Consider the following 21635-nt stretch of genomic DNA (forward strand, 5'->3'; position numbering starts at 1 on the left):
GTTCCGGGAGAAGCGGTTGGCAGTTAGGAGATGATTTGCATACATTTCCATATGGAATGTAACATCGGCTGATCTCCGGCAGCCCCAAGGCAAACAAACCTGGTTAAGCATATGCAATGCTAGTCTAAACCATTGTAGATAATCGTCCTGTCCCAACCTAAGACCGGGCGAATACAGACAGTCCTCGACTTATGACCACAATTCAGCCCACAATTTCGGGACAGTTAAGTGATTTTTTTTTCTTTTTGCCCCATGTGTTAGGTAGATGATTCACTGCAGGTGTTAAGCTAGTAACAAGATCCTGAAGCGAATTGTGACTTCCCCCATTGATTTTGCTTGCCACAAGGTCAATGAAGGAGAATTTATCAGGGTGTTTAAAATTTCTGAGTCACTTTGCTTCTGATTGCTAAATAAATGAAGACCTCCTTTCCTGCAGCCTCATTGGCTCCTCCGTTCTTTTTCCCAGCTTGGAACCCGACTGGATTTTTCTTTCCAACAATGTACACTCAGTTTGACTTTGCTGACGGCTGCGAGGGCATTTGAAATATTAATTTAGCCATACTTCCTTTTGCTGCAAAAGGAGAACTATGGATATTGCAGGAGAGAAGTGGCAGAAATCCCTAAACTTCATGTAAGGGAAACCACAGCTGCATTCTTGCCCCTAATCCCCTCTAGAGAGTCAGGAAAATCACCTTGGCAGAAATAGTCAAGAATGATAGCTAAAAAGGGCTGAAACATTATTTTATGCCCTGGGGAATAAGGTAATATCTGGAAGTGCATTCTTGCTTCACTGGAGCATCAGAAGAACAGGAGATAAAGCACAATCACCCTTGCAAGATTCTCTTTCTATAGATAACCTCAATAATGGGGAAAAAATTTGGGCCTCCTGCAGGATTGGTTTTCTGCTTTGGCCCACCTCGCAGGGCTGACAACCCCCAGCATCTCTCTGCTCACAAAGCTTTGTTCAGCTTACAAGCCGATTTTGTTTTTGCCGAGCGACCACGTAGCATTGCACACTTCAAAAAAAAAAAATTACAAAATCAATCCATCCAGCTTGCAGAAAACATCTTATTTACTTCGTTTTTTTTTTTTAAATTCCAGGTCAATTTTGAAAAGAGAGGGAAGAAAGAGATTTCCCTTTTTTTATTCAGCCGTTATTTTTCTGGAATTTTTGGAGGTGCAGACCGCCATGTTCTCCTGGATCTCTTGAAATGTCTTGCCGCGGGTTTCCGGCACTACCCGGAAAATGTAAATAAAGGTGAGGATCATAAAAGGCCAGTAAAGGAGCAAATAGTAGGCACCAAGGTGGGACTAGAGACAGAAAGAAAAATTTAAAAAAAAAATATGAGAGGCAAGATCAAACTCGTCAGGCCTGTGAGACCCACAACGAATTCACCTCCGTACTGGAGGGGGAAAAAATCCCCAAGGAGTTTTTTAAATCTTTTAAAATATATTTTATTTAATTTTTTAAACTTCCAGAGGGATTATAGGGTCCTTTACCTGAGTGAGAAGAAACAGCAGGGCGGAGATAAAATTGGTTCCCCAAGTGACGAAACCCGCAATCACACAGGCTGAAACTCGGGATGACTGGAGGAACAATTCACCAATAATCACAGGAAGAATGCAAGCTGGAATGGACAGGAGAGGGGAAGTTTTGTAAAAACAAATTTTAAAAAAAGCAAAAAAAAATATCCCACAAAATCTTCCCTTGCGAAGTCTCCGTCTCCCATCTGATTCACAAACCTGGTCCCGCTACGTAGGCCATAAAGAAGAGGATCAAAACAATGCTGGTGAAGACCAGTGAGGAGGTGTAGATCTGTGGGGAAGAAGAAGGCACCTGGGGGGTGACCATCGAAGCAGTATCCCTCCCCCCCACACACACACACCGACTCCACACCTTCAACCATCCGCCTGTCTTCCACAAGGTTTGGGAACCCATCTACAGAATGGCGTGAGCTCTATGAAATTGACCGACAGGATGGAATTGACGGATTGGTAAAATTGAGCAACTGGGTGAAATTGACAAATTGGCGAAACCTGACCCATGGATGGAATTGACGGATTGACCAACTGGGTGAAATTCACCAGATCGATTTTAATTCGTTGGGAAGATTTGTGTGTGTGGAAAAAAAACAACAACAACAACGCAGGGGTGTTAAGTTGGCCCGGGGCAGAGAGAGGGAAGGAAACCCACCTGAAAAGTGATGACTAGGGCTATAGTTAAGATGCTACAAATCAAGAAGCCACTCAAAAGGAGAAATCTGCGCCCCAAAGACTCGATGGTGCAGATCTAGGGGGGAAAAAAATCAAAGCAGAAAAGGATTGACATTTTGGGATCCTGGAGAAAAACTATTGAGAAGAAGAACACAAACCAGTGGATCTGCCTTACGGTTGTCAGAAGCGTCAGCTGGATGATCACGCTTCCTACGAGAGAAAGGAGGTTCATATCTCTGGTGGACAGTCCTAAATCTTTATAGGTCTGCTTGGCGAAAATTAAAACCTGCAATCAAAGACAAAAGAAACGCAGGTGGAGGCATGCGGAGTATTGGGGTCAGGCTTTAAAAACCCACACTGCCATTCCCCTAAATAGATTTATTTAGAATCTTGCCAAATTACAGCAGAGAACTGCACGATAAAGGATACGCACTGAGAACCGTTAAGGAGGAGCCATTCGAACCGTGCCAAAGCAAACAGCACATCTTTCTTATTCAAGGTTGTCTGGGGAAGTCACTAACCGTGTTTGTGTCCACTAATCCACTTCCGGAGACTAAGACCAGGACAGTAACGAGATGCCACCGGAGGCCGCGGAAGCGAAGAAGTTTCCACACGGTCATGTTCTTCTGGCTGCTTTCGGCGAGGTGTTCCTGGCACAGTTCTTCCATCTCCTCCTCTACGTCTTCTTCCCCTCTCAGCATCTTCAAGACTAGAGGAGGTGGAAGAGGAGGGGAAGACAAGAAATTGTGCAGAGCAGTGGGGCTTTCATGCCGCCCCCGTCCAACAGGTCTTAAATCTGGCCTGGGGGAGGGCTGAGATGGTCCAGGGTTGTCTAGATGGTTACAGCCAAGCCTGTAACCCATATAGTCTGTTCTTCTCTTCTCATATCTCAGAGCATTTGGAAATTGGGCGGCCTGGTCAGCCCATACTGCCAAGACCCTCGCTCTATTTCTGGAGGACGCCGCCAAGAAGCAACCTTTGGGATGAGGGCTTCCATCTTCATCAGCGCGAGGAACGTGGGGAACAAAACTGAGGACATCTCCCCTCTTATTAAGATAATCCTCTGGAAGGACCATCTCTCTAGCCGTGGCCTCTGGGAGCCCACCTCTTCTCTTCCCACCGAAGCATCTGACCCACCAAAAGGACTTCTTTAGACAACCATCCAAAACGCGGTTCCTTTTACCGGGGCCACGATTGGCAAAGGGGCTAAATTTGGAAGGAGCCACCAAGCTCTGCAGATCTGAAGGGCAGAAGCTGGGCTGGGGGCCTGATCCTCCCTTTGGCCCAGCCGAGGGGCTCGCAAGGCCACGAGGGCAGTACCTCGTGTGGCCGTACCTTGTCTTGCTTGCTCTTCGTCATTCCTCTGCATGTACAGAAACCTCGGACTTTCCGGAGAAGGCAACAAAAACATACTACTAAGTATAGCAAAGACGGCATTAAGGCCCACCAAAAAGGAATAATCTGCGGCAGAGAGAGCAAGAGAGAAGGCGTTAGGATGTTGCTGATCCCGCTCCAAGTTTTAGAAGCAACTTTTTCTCCTGGCTTAGCATGACTTCAAAGTTTGCAGCCACGAGAGAGGTGGAAATAACAACACTTACTTTCTCCGTTTCCCCAGATCTGGGGGCTGGTTAAGATTTGGACCAGAAGGTACCCCCAGCTGAAGCAGAAGACCACCGTTGTCACCAAGGCCCCCCTGAGATTCAAGGAAGAGATCTCAAGGATGTAGAGAGGGGCGGAGAAAGTAAATGTACCTGTGGGAGTGAATTAAAAATTGCCGGACGGTCATCGCTTGCATTCTAGCGAGTGCAGAATTTAGCAGCACCTACGGTGTGTGGCTGGCCCGGAGATTTGAGGGGTTTAAATTTTGTGTTATAACAATGCTCTGTTGTCCACTGCAACCTTCACTTGTTCCTGCCTGGCGCTCCGGTTTGGGCTAGCATCTCGAAGCTGATTCCCGGAGCCAAGAAATTAGATGATGTGCAAAGAGGCCCTGGTTTACCCAGCCCTTCTCTCTCCCAGTCATTTTAAGGGTACGAATCGGACTGCCCTCTTGCTATGACTAAAATCCTCAGGGTTTTCTTTAACCAGATTTATTGAAGGGGGAAGCAGAGTTAGGTTGCAGAAATCCTGGCAGCTGGCTACAACACATTTCCTTCTACGTCTCATTTCTTTCTGCATTCATTAGGGATGTTTCTTCCTGCCCTGTTTTCTTGCTAACGAGAAGCAACGCCTGGATGTTCTACGCTCAGGATATTTGGAAAAGTACCATTCCTGATTCCTAGGCTCCAATAAAACCCACAGTCGGGGCTTGTCTCAACTTGAACATTTGGGAAAGAAAGGTCCTCAAACTCCACTTCTGAACTGACCGGATTATTATTATTATTTACTAAAGGCAAGTGGTTACGGCATTGGCAAAGGCGGATCTGAATGTTCCTGCACAAAGCCTGCGATTTCCCCTCTGCCCTCGTCCTTCCCGCTTGACCGGTCCGTCAATCTCCGATCGTATTCGAACGACCGGCAGATGTTTGGGGAATGGTTTGGGAGGTTTGGCACCGCTTTGGCGGAGTTGCGCGCGTTCCATTCTCACGACTGCGTCCTTGATATCAGCCGGTCCGTTCCAGATTGACAGCTCTGGTTCCTGTCACCCTGTCACCCCCTTTCCCATCTCCCCAAATCCTACTCTTTTGCTTTCCTAATTGCTCCACCTTGCGTTTTATGGCAGGGTGCCAGTGAAGGATGCTGAAAATGGCAGCCCTATATATATATCGGTCATTGCAAAGCCAAACTCCTAAATTAAGGGACCTTTAATGCAAAGCCTGACGTCAGCTGTTCTATTTGGGAGCTTAAAGCGGTCACGGACTCACCCAGCTCCATTCCTGCCAAAAAACGAGCGACAAGGCTGAATTCAAAGCGCTGGATTATTTTATCAAAACAAAGGAGGGCAGACAAAAAAACACTAATTCCATTGCTCATGATTAGGGCGCATTTCCTGAAAAGACACGGAAAAAAAATACACAGTCAGAAAGCAGGAATCCCCAAAATTGCTACCCGCGGCATCTTGATTGGCTTTTCTAAGGGAACAATTTTCAGAATATTTAGAATACCAGCAGAGTTGGAGGTTAGAAGGACGATTCTAACCTAGGTCTTTCGCTCTGCTCAGGGGCACTTGGGCATGTCTAATTTAATGAAAAGGAAATTTCCTAACAGGGAGGACAATTAACAAGTGGAACGACTTGCCTCCAGAAGTTGTGGGTGCTCCATCGCCGGAGGCTTTTAAGAAGAGGCAGGACAGCCATTTGTCAGTATAGAGTCTCTTGCTTGAGTAAGGGGCTGGACTAGATGACCTCCAAGGTCCCTCCCAACTCTGTTATTTACAAAATATTTATTTAAACACAGCCCTGTTAATCTGGGTCACTTTAAACCAAGGTTCTCTTTCAGTTGATCAACAGGTTCCTGGGTTAGGAGCTGATGCCATACATTGGCAGTTTACATGCCAATGTATGGCATCGATGCCAACAGAAACAGCCCAGAAATTAGGTTTAAGGCACGCCAGTACCTGCCATTGGACCATAAGAAAGGCTGAGCGCCAAAGAATTGAGGCCTTTGAACTATGGTGCTGGAGAAGACTCCTGCGAGTCCCTTGGACTGCAAGGCGATCAAACCGGTCAGTCCTAGAGGAGATCAACCCCAACTGCTCTTTAGAAGGCCAGATCCTGAAGCTGAAACTCAAATACTTTGGCCGCCTAATGAGAAGGAAGGACTCACTGGAGAAGAGCCTAATGCTGGGAAAGGTGGAGGGCAAGAGAAGAAGGGGACGACAGAGAATGGGGTGGCTGGATGGAGTCACTGAAGCAGTAGGCGTGAGCTTAAATGGACTCCAGAAGATGGTAGAGGACAGGAAGGCCTGGAGGAACATGGTCCATAGGGTTGCGATGGGTCAGACACGACTTCGCAGCTAACAACAACAGTACCTGCCATATCTATCTGCCAGACAGCCCCAAAGACAGACGCCGAAAAGGCCTCCAAGGGGGATGAAAACGATGATTAACGCTAAGAACTTTAAATACGCAGAGTCTGTACTGATCGATTCATTCCGGAGATTCATCAGGTGGATCCTGATCTTAAAAACAACACAATGGAAAGCCGCATTAACAAAGACACAGCTGGGCTTGCCCCTCTTTCCCAGCTGCCTGCCTCCCTTTCACCTAACAACCCTGCGAGGTAGGCTGTCAGCTCGCAGTCCCTAAGGAAAAACCCATTGGCCGTTCGAAGGAATCTGGAGCAGAGATGTTAAACAAAATTTATTTTTCTTAGAAACATCGGGACATTTTCTCCCGTTTCTCCTCCAAACAATGTATTCGCCCTTTGGCCATTAAGGTGGGCAGGGAAAAGGGAAGGGAAGGGAAGGGAAGGGAAGGGAAGGAGAAAGAAGGGGGAAAGGGGAGAGGAGAGGCAGAAAAATACAATTTGAAACCCCGATGGGGAGGGCTAAGCCAGCATCCGTCTGCCACGAAAAACGAGACAATGGGCCCACGCAGAGCAACCTCAGCAACCCTAATAGTATAGAAATTAAATTATTATTATTATTATTATTATTATTATTATTATTATTATTATTATTATTATTATTATTAATGCAGGCCAGCGGGTTGTGTGAATAACTGCCAAGTCCCAAAACCTGGGGCCGCCCAGCGACACACAGCATGGCTCACTTACCACAACGGGATTGGTGATCAGATAGAACGCGTATCCATACTGGAAAAACTCCAAACTGGCACCCACTATCGAGAACATGAGCGGGCGGGTCAGCTTCTATGAGATGGTGCAGGAAAACAACAACAACAACAACACAATTCCTTGAGTGAAAAGGACAAAAACCAACACAACACATCTTAGACCTCCCCTCTCATTTCAGCCCGACAGTTTCTGGCTCGGATGGGAATAAAGCTAAATATTCTGCACCTGCTTTTTTTGTTAGGAAAAGCTAATTATTTTCCCCAGGTTTTGTTTGCACCCCAGGCATCTCCGGGTGGTGTCTCATCCACAAACAAACCAGGGTCTATCCTGCTAAAACTTGTCTAGGCATTGTAATGTAAAAAAAAAAAAACTACACTGGAGCGAGAGCTCTAATTTCTTCAGAAAATATTTATAATTTCTCTGCCCTGCCTTGCCCTGAAGTTTAGAAATAACCACGGATCAAGATAAACCGCGACTTCAGCAGCCCTCCAAACTCACATTATTTCGGATTGTGGGTTCCGATTCCTCTTTCTCCTCCATCCTTCTGTGGAGATCAAGAGGAACACCTGATCGAGCAAAAATAAGGGGAGGGGGAAGCAAACAAATTTGTCCCACATTTACAAACGATTCTGCCCCTGAACCCAGGCAGAGCGCCTCCCCGATCTGCACTCCCTGATGACACCTGTTTAAAGGTAGACTGCTGCGGATCGGAGAGGCTCCATAGAGGAAATTAAAGGAAAGGGGAGAAACATGAAGTAAAAAGGTTTTCCTGTCTTTTCTTTTGAACGCTGGCTTGAAAGCTCCGCGTTCACTTCCTAATTGTTTTAATAAATTCCCCAAATTCGTTGGCACCCTCCCGGATCCTCACCTGCTCCTCTGCCGGCCCTTCGGAGGAGGCCAATCTCCAGATTTGGATTTTAAGGCTAGAATATTTTATTTTATTTTTTTTAAAAAGCCAACTTACTGTTTTTTGGAGGTGTATCTCGGAGTCACAGCTGTTTTTTCAAGGAAAAGTCCTGGAGTAGCAGCAAGAGCCAATCAGGAAAGGAGGCGGGAACATTCCGGGAAAAGCGGAATGGCAGTTAAGGAACCCTTCTGCATAAATTTCCATCCAGGCGATTCCAGATTTCTGTTGCTAAGCGAGGCTCTTGTTAAGCGATCTTTGCCCCGATTTGCAACCTTTCTTGCTACGGTTGTTAAGTGAATCACCACACTTGTTAAGTTAGCAACAGGGCTGTTAAATGAATCTGGCCTCCCCGTTGCTTGTGCTTGCCAGAAGGTCGCCAAAAGGGGATCACGTGACCCCTGGACACTGCCGCCGTCGTAAATACGAGTCATTTTGCCAAACGTCTCTACCTTTGGAGACGTGTTATGGAAAGGGAGGGTGTTTGTTGTTGTTTTTCCAGTATTCACTTGGGGCGGATTCTTTATGTCTAATGCTAGATTTCATTTGATATTCGGGTTTCTTTTTTTCCCCCCTTTTTTGCACAATTTCCCCCCCCCTTTTTTTTTGTCTGACCCACCACCCCAAGTGGACCCAGGCAAGCAGCGCTGGTTGAACCAGGGACCTCGGTGGACCGCCCGCCATACCAAGAGCGCCAGGAGAACCCCGACTGCAGCAAAACTTACGGGCACAGCGCTACACACATGTAATAAACACCAAGACACACACTGCACAGTGCATAACATCATTTCCCGTGCCTGGCACCGATACGGTCAAATGCCTTTTTTTTTTTTTTGTAAACGAGTACCGAGTTTGAATGGAAAGCTCCATCCGGGGGAACTCTCCTCCTCGTTAAATAACTAGGGCAACATCTTTTTCGTTTGGACCAGGATAGGGTAAATAAATGGGACGCGGTGGCTCAGTGGGTTAGGATGCTGAGCTTATCGATCAGATAGTCGGCAGTTTGGCGGGTCGAATCCCGAGTGCCGCATAGCAGAGTGGAGCGCCTGTTACGCGTCCCAGCTTCTGCCAACCTAGCAGTTCGAAAGCACGTAAAAATGCAAGTAGAAAAATAGGGACCGCTACGGTGGGAAGGTAACAGCGCTCCGTGCACCTTTGGCATCTAGTCATGCCGGCCACATGACCACGGAGACGTCCTCGGACAAGCGCTGGCTCTTCGGCTTTGAAACGGACATGAGCACCAGCCCCTAGAGTCGGAAACGACTAGCACGCATGTGCGGGGGAACCTTTACCTTTAGAGTAAATAAATGGAAACTTTCCCCCCCAAAAAAAACCTTTTACTTTCGCCCTTCCTTCAGGTCTCCGCGTTGCATCACGTTTTGAGCTTTTCCCACTATTCCTCATTTGCAAATCAGTTCTTTTAATAATCTGGACTTGAGATGGGATACCGGAGTCTCGGCAGGCAGTCCCGTGCCGGCTTGTTCAACGTGCTGATTGTTAAATAACGCGCTTTGTTAAATCCTGCTTTTTATCTGTCTCTTGGCGTCCTCACGCCAAGGCCGAAGTACGGATGACCACATGTGGTTGAATTCGGAGTGCTGATCTGTCACTCCGCTTTCTCTTTCTTTCCCTCCCCTCCGTTTCGCTTTCTTACGTCACTTCACTTTGCCTCCTGCATCTCGCATCTCTACCTTGTTTTTTCGTTCCGAAACCGGCCAGGATTTATAGCAAGGCAATGCCGAACAAACTTGTCAGGTCTGCCAGGATAGGCTTGGCGCCTCATAGGCATCCTGCCATCAACGATTAGAGGGCAAGGAGGATAAATGGGCAATAAAGCTGTGTGTGCACATGATGGGAAATAGGGAAGGGGGAACAACAGGTGATAAAGAACAAGAGAAGCTCGGAACTGGTTTGCACCGGAATCCAAGGCCAGGCACCCCGAGAAAGAATGTGGATTACCCCAAAACATCTCAGCGTTCTCAAAACACTTTGGTGACTTCCGATTGGTTGAAGACGGCGAACTGGTCAATGAGGGGAGGGCTGGGACGAGGGGAAACTTTTCTGCATCTTTTGAGCGTGGGAAACCCAGATCTAGCCTGACTTTTCTGCAGCCAACAACCTCTTTCGCTTCAACCCAGTAGGAGTCGAGTGTTTTTCTTTCGTAAGGGAATCAGACTGGGCAGGTCTGACGCAAGAGCTGTAATAAAAGATGTCGACTCAGTTTCACGTCGCCAGCAGCCATGAAGGCATTTAAATTTAGCCACACTTCCTTTTGTTGCAAAAGGAGATATATTGATATAATAACAAGAGTTGGGAGAGACCCTGGAGGTCTTCCGGTCTAGTTCCCCCCACCCTATCAGGAGACCCTATCTCAGTTCAGACAAATGGATGTGCAACCTCTTCCTAAAAACCTCCAGTGTTACGGCATCTACAACTTCTGGAGGCAAGTTGTTCCACTGGTTAATTAATTGTTCTCGCTGTCAGGAAATTTTTTTCCCCCTTAGTTCTAGGTTGCTCCTCTCCTTGATGAGTTTCCATCCGTTGCTTCTTGTCCTGCCTTCTGGCGCTTTGGAGAATATGTTGACCCCTCTTCTTTGGGGCAGCCCCTCAAATATTGCAACACTGCTAGTCATATCAACCCTGGTCCTTCTTTTCATGAAACTAGACAAACCCAATTCCTGCAACCGTTCTTTATAATGTTCTTCATACGGATTTATTTTTTTTAGCTTCACTGCAGGGTTGATGTTCTGCTTTGGCCTACCTCACAGGGCTGACACCAACATCTCTGCTCACATAGCCCTGCTAAATTTACACGCTGATCTTTTTTTTTTTGCCAAACTAGCATTACCGCACTTAAAAATGACATAAATAAATCCACCCGGTTTGCAGAAAGCTTCTGCTTTGCTTGATATTTTTTTTAATTCCAGATCAATTTTGAAAAGAGAGGGGGGAAAAAGAGATTTCCTGTTTCTATTCAGCCGTTATTTTTCTGGAATTTTTGGAGGTGAAGGCCGCTATGCTCTCGTGAATCTCTTGAAATGTCTTGCCACTGGTTTCCGGAACTACTCGGAAAATGTAAATAACGGTGAGGATCATAAAAGGCCAGTAAAGGACCATGTAGTAGGCACCAAGGTGGGACTAGAGAGAAGAAACAATTTTTTTAAAAAAAAAATATGAGAGACAAGATCAAACTGGCCAGGCCCATGAGTCACACAATGAATTCACCTCCGTACTTGGGGGAGGGGGGGAGAAATCCCCAAGGAGTTTTTAAATAAGCATTTTGAATATATTTCATTTCTTTTTTAAACTTCCTTACCGTAGTCAGAAGAAACACAACGTCGGAGATAAAATTGATTCCCCAGATGACAAATCCTGCAATCACGCATGCCGATGCTCGGGACGACTGGAGGAACAATTCTCCAATAATCAAAGGAAGAATGGCAGCTATAGGGAGAGAAGGAGAGAGATCTTCTATTTTTTTTTCCTTTTTTTTAAGAAAAGGTCTTTCTCCACCTGCGAAAACTCTGTATCCCACCTGATTCACATACCTGGTCCTGTAATGTAGCCCATAAAGAAGAGGATAATCAAAACAATGCTGATGAAGGCCAGTGAGGGGTTTTCAAACTGTAGGGAAGAAGAAGCACCATCAAAGCAGTATCCCTTCCTCCACTCTACTTTTAACCAACCTCATATTTTTCCCATAAGGTTAGGGAATCCTATCCACAGGAAACTGGCATGAAACTGGCCAACTGGACGACATTGACCGATAGGTAAAATTGGCCAATGGGATGAAATCGAATGATTGGAGCTACTTGATGAGCTACTACTACTACTAATAATAATAATAATAATAATAATAAGTTGGAAGGGATCTTGGAGGTCATCTAGTCCAACCCCCTGCTCAGGCAGGAAACCCTACACCATTTCAGCCAAATGGCTGTCCAGTCTCTTCTTAAAAACCTCCAGTGTTGGAGCATTCACCACCTCTGGAGGCAGGTTGTTCCACTGGTTAATTGTTCTAACGGTCAGGAAGTTTCTCCTTAGTTCTAGATTGCTTCTCTCCTTGACTAGCTTCCATCCGTTGCTTCTTCTCCTGCCTTCAGGTGCTTTGGAGAATAGCTTGACTCCCTCTTCTTTGGGGCAGCCCCTGAGATATTGGAACACTGCTATCATGTCCCCCCTCACTCTTCCACTGCGTGGAAGGGATAAGATTGGATGAACTGGGCGGATTAAGGAAATTGGCCAACTGGATGAAATGGACGGGTCGGTGAAATACAGACGGGTCCCAACTGAGCAACCGGATGAAACGGACAGATTGGTGAAATTGACCAGCTGGGTGAAATTCACCAGATCAATTATAACTGACTGGGGAAGGTTTGTCTGTGTGTGTGTGTGTGAAAAAAACGCAAGGATGTCCATTGCGGGGGGGGAGGGGGGCACTCAAGTTGCCCCGGTGCAGAGAGCGGGAGGGAAACTCACCTGAAAAGTGAAGACTAGGGCAATATTTGAGATGCTACAAATCAAGAAGCCACTCAAAAGGAGAAATCTGCGCCCCAAAGACTCGATGGTGCAGATCTAGGGGGAAAAAAAAATCAAAGCAGAAAAGGATTAACATTTTGGGATCCTGGAGAAAAACTATTGAGAAGAAGAACACAAACCAGTGGATCATCCAATAAATGAGCCCACAATTCTTCATCAAGGCTAAAACCATCCTGGTCTTTGCTCTTGCTATTGTGTTTTTGCTAGTTTGAACTGCCCCCTTTGGTTGAACCCTTTGAGTGACCGGAGGCAGCTGATAACACGAACAAACCAGGAATCCAGGGGCGATTTGAGGTGGCTTACGGTTGTCAGAAGCATCAGCTGGATGACCATGCTTCCTACTAATGGGAGGAGCTTCACAGCTTTGTAGGACAATCCTAAAACTTTATAGCTCTGCTGGGCAAAATTTAAAACCTGCAATCAAAGACAAAAGAGGTGCAGATGGAAGCACATGTAGGATTTGGGTCAGGCTCTAAAAACCCAAACTGCAATTCTTCGACGGAGATTTTATAACCTGCAGACAGAATCTTGCCAAATTACAGCAGAGAATTGCACCATAACCTTAAACTCTGGGAACTATTAAGGAAGGGCCGTCTTCACCCCCTTTCTCTCACACCAACTATCTCAACTGCGTTGTCTCTGGCTTCCCTAGAATGCAGCTCCTCCCTCTTGGGAATCCAGACCACATTCCAACCCAGTTTGCCCCTTTTGTAAACCGTCAACAACTGCCTCTCTACCCTGCTGTTATCCTGGAGCGGGGATTCAAACTGGACGTGGATCCAGGAATTTTGTTCCTGGCTACTAAGCCAGTGCTCGGCATTTTGAGGAGGACAGAGACTCCCAATTTGCAAAAGCAAACAGCACATCTTTTCTATGCGAGGTTGCTCGGGGAAGTCACTAACCGTCCTTATTTGCACAACACGAGTTCCGGAGGCTAAGACCAGGACAGTAACGAGATGCCACCGGAGGCCGCGGAAGCGAAGAAGTTTCCACACGGTCATGTTCTTCTGGCTGCTTTCGGCGAGGTGTTCCTGGCACAGTTCTTCCATCTCCTCCTCTACGTCTTCTACCCCTCTCAGCATCTTCAAGACTAGAGGAGGTGGAAGAGGAGGGGAAGACAAGAAAGTGTGCAGAGCAGTGGGGTTTTCATGCCGCCCCCGTCCAACAGGGTCTTAAATCTGGCCCGTGGGAGGGCTGAGATGGTCCAGGGTTGTCTAGATGGTTACAGCCAAGCCTGTAACCCATATAGTCTGTTCTTCTCTTCTCCACTTCTTCCTTTTCTTCTCATATCTCAGAGCATTTGGAAATTGGGCAGCCTGGTCAGCCCATACTGCCAAGACCCTCGCTCTATTTCTGGAGGACGCCGCCAAGAAGCAACCTTTGGGATGAGGGCTTCCATCTTCATCAGCGCGAGGAACGTGGGGAACAAAACTGAGGACATCTCCCCTCTTATTAAGATAATCCTCTGGAAGGGCCATCTCTCTAGCCGTGGCCTCTGGGAGCCCACCGTTTCCCTTCCCACCGAAGCATCTGACCCACCAAAAGGACGTATTTAGACAACCATCCAAAACGCGGTTCCTTTACCGGGGCCACGATTGGCAAAGGGGCTAAATTTAGAAGGAGCCACCAAGCTCTGCAAATCTGAAGGGCAGAAGCTGGGCCGGGGGCCTGATCCTCCCTTTGGCCCAGCCAAGAGGCTCACAAGGCCACGAGGGCAGTACCTCATGTGGCCGTACCTTGTCTTGCTTGCTCTTCGTCATTCCTCTGCATGTACAGAAACCTCGGACTTTCCGGAGAAAGAGCCAACACTATAATACTAATTACGGCAAATATGGAAGTAACGCCAACCAGTAATGAAAAATCTGTGGCAGAGAGAGAGAGGGGGGGAGGGAGGGGGAACATTAGGATGTTGCTGATCCCGCTCCAAGTTTTAGAAGCAACTTTTTCTCCTTCCTCTTCTCTTGCTTTGATGGAAAGATACGCTTTCCTGGCTTAGCGTGACTTCAAAGTTTGCAGCCACGAGAGAGGTGGAAATAACAACACTTACTTTCTTCGTTTCCCCAGATCTGGGGGCTGCTTAAGATTTGGACTAGAAGGTACCCCCAGCTGAAGAAGAGGATCAAACTTGTCACCAAGGCCCCCCTGAGATTCAAGGAAGAGATCTCAAGGACGTAGAGAGGGACGGAGAAAATAAATGTACCTGTGGGAATAAATTAAAAAATTGCATCGCAGTCACATTCTGCCTTCCAGCCAGTGCAGAATTTAGGGTTTCGTCCCGTTTTACGACCTGTCTTGCCACGGTGGTTAAGTGAATCTGGCTTCCCCATTGATATTTGAACTAGGTGTTTTGAGGTTTGGCCTTTCTTTTGCCTTCCATTCTTACTGCTCTGTCCTTGACCAACCGGGTGGTTTGTTCCAGATGGACACCTCTTGTTCCAGTCACCCTGTTATCCGCTCTCCGAACTGCCCAATCCTACTCTTTCCTTCCCCAATCCCAAACTCCTAATTTAAGGGACGTTTCCCCGCAAAGGGAGAGTTCAGCTCTTCTCTTTGGGAGCGTAAAATAAAGCGGTCACGGACTCACCGGACGTCATTCCTGCCATAAAACGAGCAAAGAGGCTAAATTCAAATTGCCGGAATATTTGATCAAAACACAGGATGGCAGACGAAACAACAGAAAGTCCGTTAATAACTAATAGGGCGCATTTCCTGAAAAGACACGGAAAAGAGACACATTCAGGAAAAAGAAATTGCAAGAACGCTGTGTGTTGTTTTTTTTAGTCCTGAACTATCAGCAGCATCTCAATTGTCTTTTTTTAAGGGAACAGTTTGTTCCTGGAATTTCAAGAGGTGATGCAAAACGTTAAAACTACCTCCGCGGGGAGCTCTAACATGTGTGCTGTAACCATCCAGATGTTGGCACCAGCGGAATTAGAGAGACAGGGCAGAGAAGATTAAAACTGCAGTGAGTTCTTATCCCTCATGCTAGAAGTCCCAAACCAATGATTTTCCGAGCAAATTAACTTTTCAGAATATACGGAATATTAGAATATTAACACCGTTGGAGGTAGAAGGAAGAGTCTTAATGTACTCCCCCTTCACTCTTGGGTATGTCCGGTTTAATGAAGAGAAGGATTAGGGGTGACAGGATTGCAGCCTTCCACTATCTCAGGGGCTGCCCCAAAGAAGAGGGAGTCAAGCTATTCTCCAAAGCCCCTGAAGGCAGGACAAGAAGCAATGGATGGAAACTCATCAAGGAGAGAAGCAACCTGGAACTAAGGAGGAATTTCCTGACTGTTAGAATAATTAACCAGCGGAACGACCTGCCTCCAGAAGTGGTGAATGCTCCAACACTGGAAGTTTTTTAAGAAGATACTGGACAGCCACTGGTCCGAAATGGTATAGGGTTTCCTGCCTGAGCAGGGGGTTGGACTAGATGACCTCCCAGGTGCCTTCCAGCTGTTATTCTGTTATTTATTAAATCTATATTTAAACACAGCCCTTGTTAATCTTGGTTAATTTAAACCTTGCTTCTCTTTTCCGTGCACTGGGCTTTAGGAGCTAAGTGGGTACTCAGGACTAGGGTCCACTTCACATGCCAACGTATGGCACCAATACCAACCGAAACAGCCCAGAAATTTGGCACTCTATTGTATAGCCGCAGCCCAGAAATTCCACTTAAGGTATACCTGCCATGTCTATCTGCTAGACAGCCCCAAAGATACACTCCAAAAAGGCCTCCGAGGGGGACGAAAACGGAGAATAATATTAGGAACTCTGTATGGGTCATTGAATCCTGAAGATTCAGCAACTGCATCTTCATCTTAAAAAACATAAAACGGAAAGCCGCATTAACAATGTCGGGAGATTTTTATTTATTTTTTTCCCCCTCCAAACAACGTTTTTCGCCCATCGGCCACGAAGGCGGGCAGGATGGAAAACCCACCTTGGGTTATTTTCTTGAAGGAAAAGAAACCACAGTTGTCCCAAAGGTGTTTTTTCAAAGGCCACTGGACTTTGTTTTTCTTTTGAAAACGTTTCGCTTCTCATCCCAGAAGCTTCTTCAGGTTCTGACCGGATGGTGGGGAATGGAAAGATTTATACTCCTTGCAGACAGCTGGTCATTTGCCTCCTTTGGAGGCCACTTGGAGGTTTGATCTGTGTCCTCGGGGACACCTGAGTGGTCCAAATGGGTGTGGAGCTGAAAGGACCCCATCGTAGACTGGAGATACGAAGATGTTATATCCAAAGGGCTGTTCCTTTGACAGAGATGGCCTCTCTGACCCCCTCTTTCAAGCCAGCGGTCCTCTCTGTCCAAAATGTGGACTTTGCTTTCTTCTAAAAAGTGACTTTTGTCTTTGGAAAGCAGGTAGATGAGATTGAGCAGCCCACCTGCATTTCAAAGGCCAAAGCCACTCCGTCTGCAAGGAATAACAAAATGAAAGTCCAGCGGCCCCTTGGGAAAGCACCATTGCGACAGCCATGACCGGGATGGTTGAGAATCCCCATAAACCGTGGTTTCGGAAAGGAAAGGAAAGGAAAGGAAAGGGGAAAGGGGGAAAGGGAAGGAAAAAGAAGGGGGGAAGGGGAGAGGAGAGGCAGAAAAATACAATTTGAAACCCCGATGGGGAGGGCTAAGCCAGCATCCGTCTGCCACGAAAACCGAGACACTGGGCCCAGGCAGAGCAACCTCAGCAACCCTAATGCAGGCCAGCGGGTTGTGTGAATAACTGCCAAGTCCCAAAACCCAGGAATCCCCAGCGATACGTAGCATGGCTCACTTACCACAACGGGGTTGGTGATCAGAGATAACGTGTATCCATACTGGAAAAACCCCAAACTGGCACCCACTATCGAGAACATGAGCGGGCGGGTCAGCTTCTATGAGATGGTGCAAGGAGGAGGAAAACAACAACAACAACACAATTCCTTGAGTGAAAAGGACAAAAACCAACACAACACATCTTAGACCTCCCCTCTCATTTCAGCCCGACAGTTTCTGGCTCAGATGGGAACAAGGCTAAATGTTCTGCACCTGCTTTTTTTGTTAGGAAAAGCTAATTATTTTCCCCAGGTTTTGTTTGCACCCCAGGCATCTCCTGGTGGTGTCTCATCCACAAACAAACCAGGGTCTATCCTGCTAAAACTTGTCTAGGCGTTGTAATATTAAAAAAAAATAATACACTGGAGCGAGAGCTCTAATTTCTTCAGAAATTATTTATAATTTCTCTGCCCTGCCTTGCCTTGCCCTGAAGCTTAGAAATAACCACGGAATAAGATAAACCGCGACTTCAGCAGCCCTCCAAACTCACATTATTTCGGGTTGTGGCTTCCGATTCCTCTTTCTCCTCCATCCTTGCATGGAGATCAAGAGGAACGCCTGATCGAGCAAAAAGAGGTGTGGGGGGGAGAGAAAGCAAACAAATTTGTCCCATATTTACAAACGATTCTGCCCCTGAACCCAGCCAGAGCGCCTCCCCAATCTGCGCTCCCTGATGACTCCTGTTGAAAGGTAGACTGCTGCGGATCGGAGAGGCTCCATAGAGCTCGTCACCAAGGATGGTCGGCGTTTCTCAAAGAGGAAAGGAATTAAAGGAAATTATATATAAGCCAACTTACTGTTTTCTTGGGGTGTATCGGAGTCACAGCTGTCTTTCCTTTTCAAGGAAATATCCTGGAGCAGCAGCGAGAGCCAATCAGGAAATGGAGGCGGGAACATTCCGGGAAAAGCGGAATGGCAGTTAGGGAATCCTTTTGCATAAATTTCCATCCACTTTCAGGGACCGCACATATTTTTTCCCAGCGTTTTTGGCACAGAAAGTTTTTTCTGTCTCTGAGAATCCCGGTGATCTCCTGTTGGACTTCCCTCCCAATTCCAAGCCTATTTATTTGCACTTTCTTCCCCAGTCTGCCAAGATCACTTTTTCATTACTTACCTCATTTAAATACCCCATTTATTTTCCCCCGTGAAACGGTTGAATCAATTGATTGAATACTTTATTTGGGCAAGTGTGATTGAACATAAGGATTTTGACCCAGGTGCAGACATTCTCAATGGGAGTCAACCCCCCCCCCCCAAAAAAAATCACAAGTTACTTACCCAGGAGGAAATTGTTACTTAAATAGAAGAAGGTTGTGAAAACCATTTTAAAAAACTTAGCAAACAACCGAAAGTGTGAAAAACTTTCACACATAAACACTTACACACTCAGACACACTTTTTTGAAGCCGCTTTGCCATTTTCTCTAAATTGAACTGCTGGAAGAAAACAAAATTTTTTCTCAAAGAGGAAATTAAAGGAAATTATATATAAGCCAACTTACTGTTTTTTGGGGGTGGGAAAAAGTCAAAGAAAGAAAAAAGCTCCATCTATTCAAGGCTCATTTATTTAAACAAAAAACAAAAAAACACACGCTTTTGTTCAAAGGCCCCCTTCCACGAGGCGGCTGTAAAATTAAATCTTAATCTGTACATTGAAGAGTTTTTGTCGCATCAGTGTTTAAAACACACAAACGCGCAGAGAGAAGTGAGGTATACAGAACGAGAAAAGAAAATCAGCCTGGCCAAAAAAAAATAAGAAAAAAAATTGCAGCATTTATTCGAAGGCAAACAAAGCAGCGTCCCCCAAAAATTGGGGGTGCCCACTGGATTCCCAGACCTGTGGCAATCCATCCCTTTCCTGGGTGGGTCGCGATAAAATAGAAATGCACTCTATTACAATCCTTCCAGATGGGAAGACTGTACCGCTTTAAGCATCGATCTTGGATGTTTCGTTTCAAGAAGAAATTTGTCGGCAACTGCTTGGCTCCCAACACCCGTCCCTGATCAAGCTAGTTGAGGATGATGGGACCTGTAGTGTCTCTCTCTCTCTCTCTTCTCTGATTTCCAAACAGGGTGTGTTGACAGCCACGCCTCTTCTCTCCCCCTTAAACCTGGATAATCTTCTCCCTTAACATTTAATTCAACACTTTCTCCTCTTTCCTTCTTAACGCTCGAGTTAAAAATAAAAATAAAAGCAAGTCTTCGTAGCGTCTTTTTTTTTAAAAAAAAAAAGGAGAAAAAAAAACAACAAACCACGCCCTGAGAAAGTTAATTTGGAGTAATACCGATCCAGCCGTTGTCTGGTGAAAAAATGGAACGTTTTTCCTTTTTTTTTCTATAAAAAAAATTCCAAAAGTTCTTATTATGTTGTTGCTGTGTTTTTTTTTCCTTCCCCAGGTGAATGAATTAAGTAACATCCATGATAGACATCTTGGTTTCCTGTTTGAACAAAACAACAGACAAGGACCAATGAAAGGGTTAAAGTGTTAGGCAGAACAATCAGAAGCCACAGAACACAGTTAGCATCATGGCTGCTCCACGGCTTGCAACAATTCATTTAGGGACCGTTCTAAAGTTACCAATGGCATTGAAAAAATTTACTGGTTTCTATATTTGGAGCAAGCCTGGTTGGCCCGGGAGTGGATTTTGTTTGCCAGAGGTGAATAAATGATCAACAAGCCGTTTGTGGAAATTCCACTTCGGACTCCAGAGGGAAATCAAATCGGTATGAAAACAACAACAAGTCCTCTAGGAGTAGGGCGGTATATAAATCAAATAAATAAATAAATAACAAGAGAAACTAAGAATTATATGAAATGGTATAGGGTTTCCTGCCTGAGCGGGGGGGGGGGGTGGTTGGACTAGATGACCTCCAAGGTCCCTTCCAACTTATTATTATTATTATATCCAGGGGTGGAAAAAGTGTTGTTTTGTATTTCAAAACGGTGAGCGTCAAAGAGCTAACCTGTAAGTTTTTATAGATTTTATTTTTTTCTATTAGGAGCCCTTATCAGTGATTGCGCGACTTCTGTAGATGCTATACGCTAGATAAATAATTATAGGAGTTCCGATTTTCTCCCCAAATCTCCCCAGGATTTTTCGGGGTGGGGGTGGGTTGTTGTTTGTCTGCAACAGCAGCCATTTTAAAAGCTCGCCTTGCAAAACGAGGGCAACCTAGAAAAACGGTGCGAATCCCACCAGGCAAAGGGGTGAATTCCATCACGATGCAGGCCAGGTTCAAGGGCTGGATACGTCTGCCCCTGTGCTACTGCCGCCTCGCAGCTCCCAGTCTTTGCAAAGGGGAACCTCGGCCTGGAAGCTGGTCTCCAAGCTCGGCAGGGCAGGCTCTGGATTCGAGTATCGCCAGCAGCACAAGGAAGAAAAGAGTTTATTCCGGACGACACGGGTGCAAAAGACAAAGAGGATGCAATTTGCAGCTCCTTGAAAAGTGTTTCCAACCCCCTGGTGGGAAAAGCAGAGACAATTTATTTATTTATTATTTATTTTTTTGCTTCTGAAACAAAAAAAGGGTCTCCTCAGCTTCTAAACAATTCCCAGAATCCTTCGCTGCACATCTGGAAGGCAGCTGGATGGGGAAGGCCCGTGCGGGCAAAGCGGTTATTTTCTGAAACTCACATGAAGCACCACCAGGAGCCAGTTTTGGTCTGCCGGAGAGCCGCAAAGGGTCAGCACAAAGCGGATGGTGCTCCAGATACGCAGAAAGATGAAAATAACCGGGATTAAGATCAGCTTCTTGTCTGCCACCGACGCTGCTCCCGGGTGGGAAGTTGGGGTCCTGGACAAAATGGGCCGATACTCAGAGAGGGCTGCGTGCTGGGAAAGGAAAGAGGGAATCCCCCGTTAGATTGGTATGTTTATTTCGGATGCTTCTGTTGCTTTTCCTTTTAAAATATTGTGAGCTGCCCATCGATCACATGACGGGGGGGAAAAACTATATAAATTCAATAAGAGAAAGAAAGAAAGAAAGAAAGAAAGAAAGAAAGAAAGAAAGAAAGAAAGAAAGAAAGAAAGAAAGGAAGGAAGGAAGAAAGGAAGGAAGGAAGGAAGGAAGGAAGGAAGGAAGGAAGGAAGGAAGGAAGGAAGGAAGGAAGGAAGGAAGGAAGGAAGGAAGGAAGGAAGGAGAAAGAAAGAAAGAAAGAAAGAAAGAAAGAAAGAAAGAAAGAAAGAAAGAAAGAAAGAAAGAAAGAAAGAAAGAAAGACACAGATGGAGGAATGATAGATAGATAGATATAGATAGATAGACAGACAGAAAGACAGACAGACAGATAGACAGATAAAGACGAAGATAGAGAGAAACAGAGGCATAGGGAGGGAGGGATGATAGAGATAGATAGATAGATAGATAGATAGATAGATAGATAGATAGATAGATAAGATATAGATAGATAGATAGACAGAC

At 45.9% G+C, this 21635-nt stretch overlaps 3 protein-coding genes across 4 annotated transcripts in view; all 3 read right to left on the reverse strand.

The window, feature by feature from the left end:
* Positions 1–453: 453 nt before the first annotated feature.
* LOC308675715 (solute carrier family 2, facilitated glucose transporter member 5-like) lies at positions 454–7983 on the reverse strand. The gene is made up of 13 exons (XM_081341230.1): positions 7916–7983; positions 7450–7517; positions 6931–7026; positions 6186–6334; positions 5079–5203; positions 3813–3965; positions 3550–3675; positions 2736–2923; positions 2390–2500; positions 2195–2290; positions 1744–1816; positions 1501–1628; positions 454–1311 (listed from the first exon to the last, which is right to left on the reverse strand). Exons 2-13 carry the CDS (start codon positions 7489–7491, stop codon positions 1144–1146), a joined length of 1455 nt encoding a protein of 484 aa, XP_081197356.1. The 5' UTR covers positions 7492–7517; positions 7916–7983; the 3' UTR covers positions 454–1143.
* Positions 7982–19647, reverse strand: LOC308675714 (solute carrier family 2, facilitated glucose transporter member 5-like). 2 transcript variants are annotated; one of them, XM_081341228.1, is made up of 13 exons: positions 18014–19647; positions 17707–17774; positions 17180–17275; positions 16084–16217; positions 14979–15103; positions 14442–14594; positions 14131–14256; positions 13297–13484; positions 12698–12808; positions 12335–12430; positions 11404–11479; positions 11172–11299; positions 7982–8307 (listed from the first exon to the last, which is right to left on the reverse strand). In XM_081341228.1, the coding sequence occupies exons 1-13, from the start codon at positions 18162–18164 to the stop codon at positions 7990–7992; spliced, it is 1770 nt and encodes a 589-aa protein (XP_081197354.1). In that variant the 5' UTR covers positions 18165–19647; the 3' UTR covers positions 7982–7989. The 2 variants fall into 2 exon arrangements, with proteins under 2 accessions (XP_081197354.1, XP_081197355.1); XM_081341229.1 differs by having other exon boundaries at positions 8128–10993; positions 18014–19646.
* Positions 19648–20203: 556 nt separating this feature from the next.
* GPR157 (G protein-coupled receptor 157) overlaps positions 20204–21635 on the reverse strand; it is a gene marked incomplete at its 5' end in the record, with an annotated part of 6760 nt that continues 5328 nt past the window's right edge. Inside the window, 2 exons of the mRNA XM_081341231.1 lie at positions 20204–20677; positions 20852–21049. Of these exons, the coding sequence (XP_081197357.1) occupies positions 20453–20677; positions 20852–21049 (423 nt within the window). The 3' untranslated portion in view covers positions 20204–20452. The remainder of the gene's footprint in view (positions 20678–20851; positions 21050–21635) is intronic.

This window comes from Vipera berus, assembly GCF_964194415.1.
Source record: "Vipera berus genome assembly, chromosome: 17".
NCBI lineage: Eukaryota > Metazoa > Chordata > Lepidosauria > Squamata > Viperidae > Vipera > Vipera berus.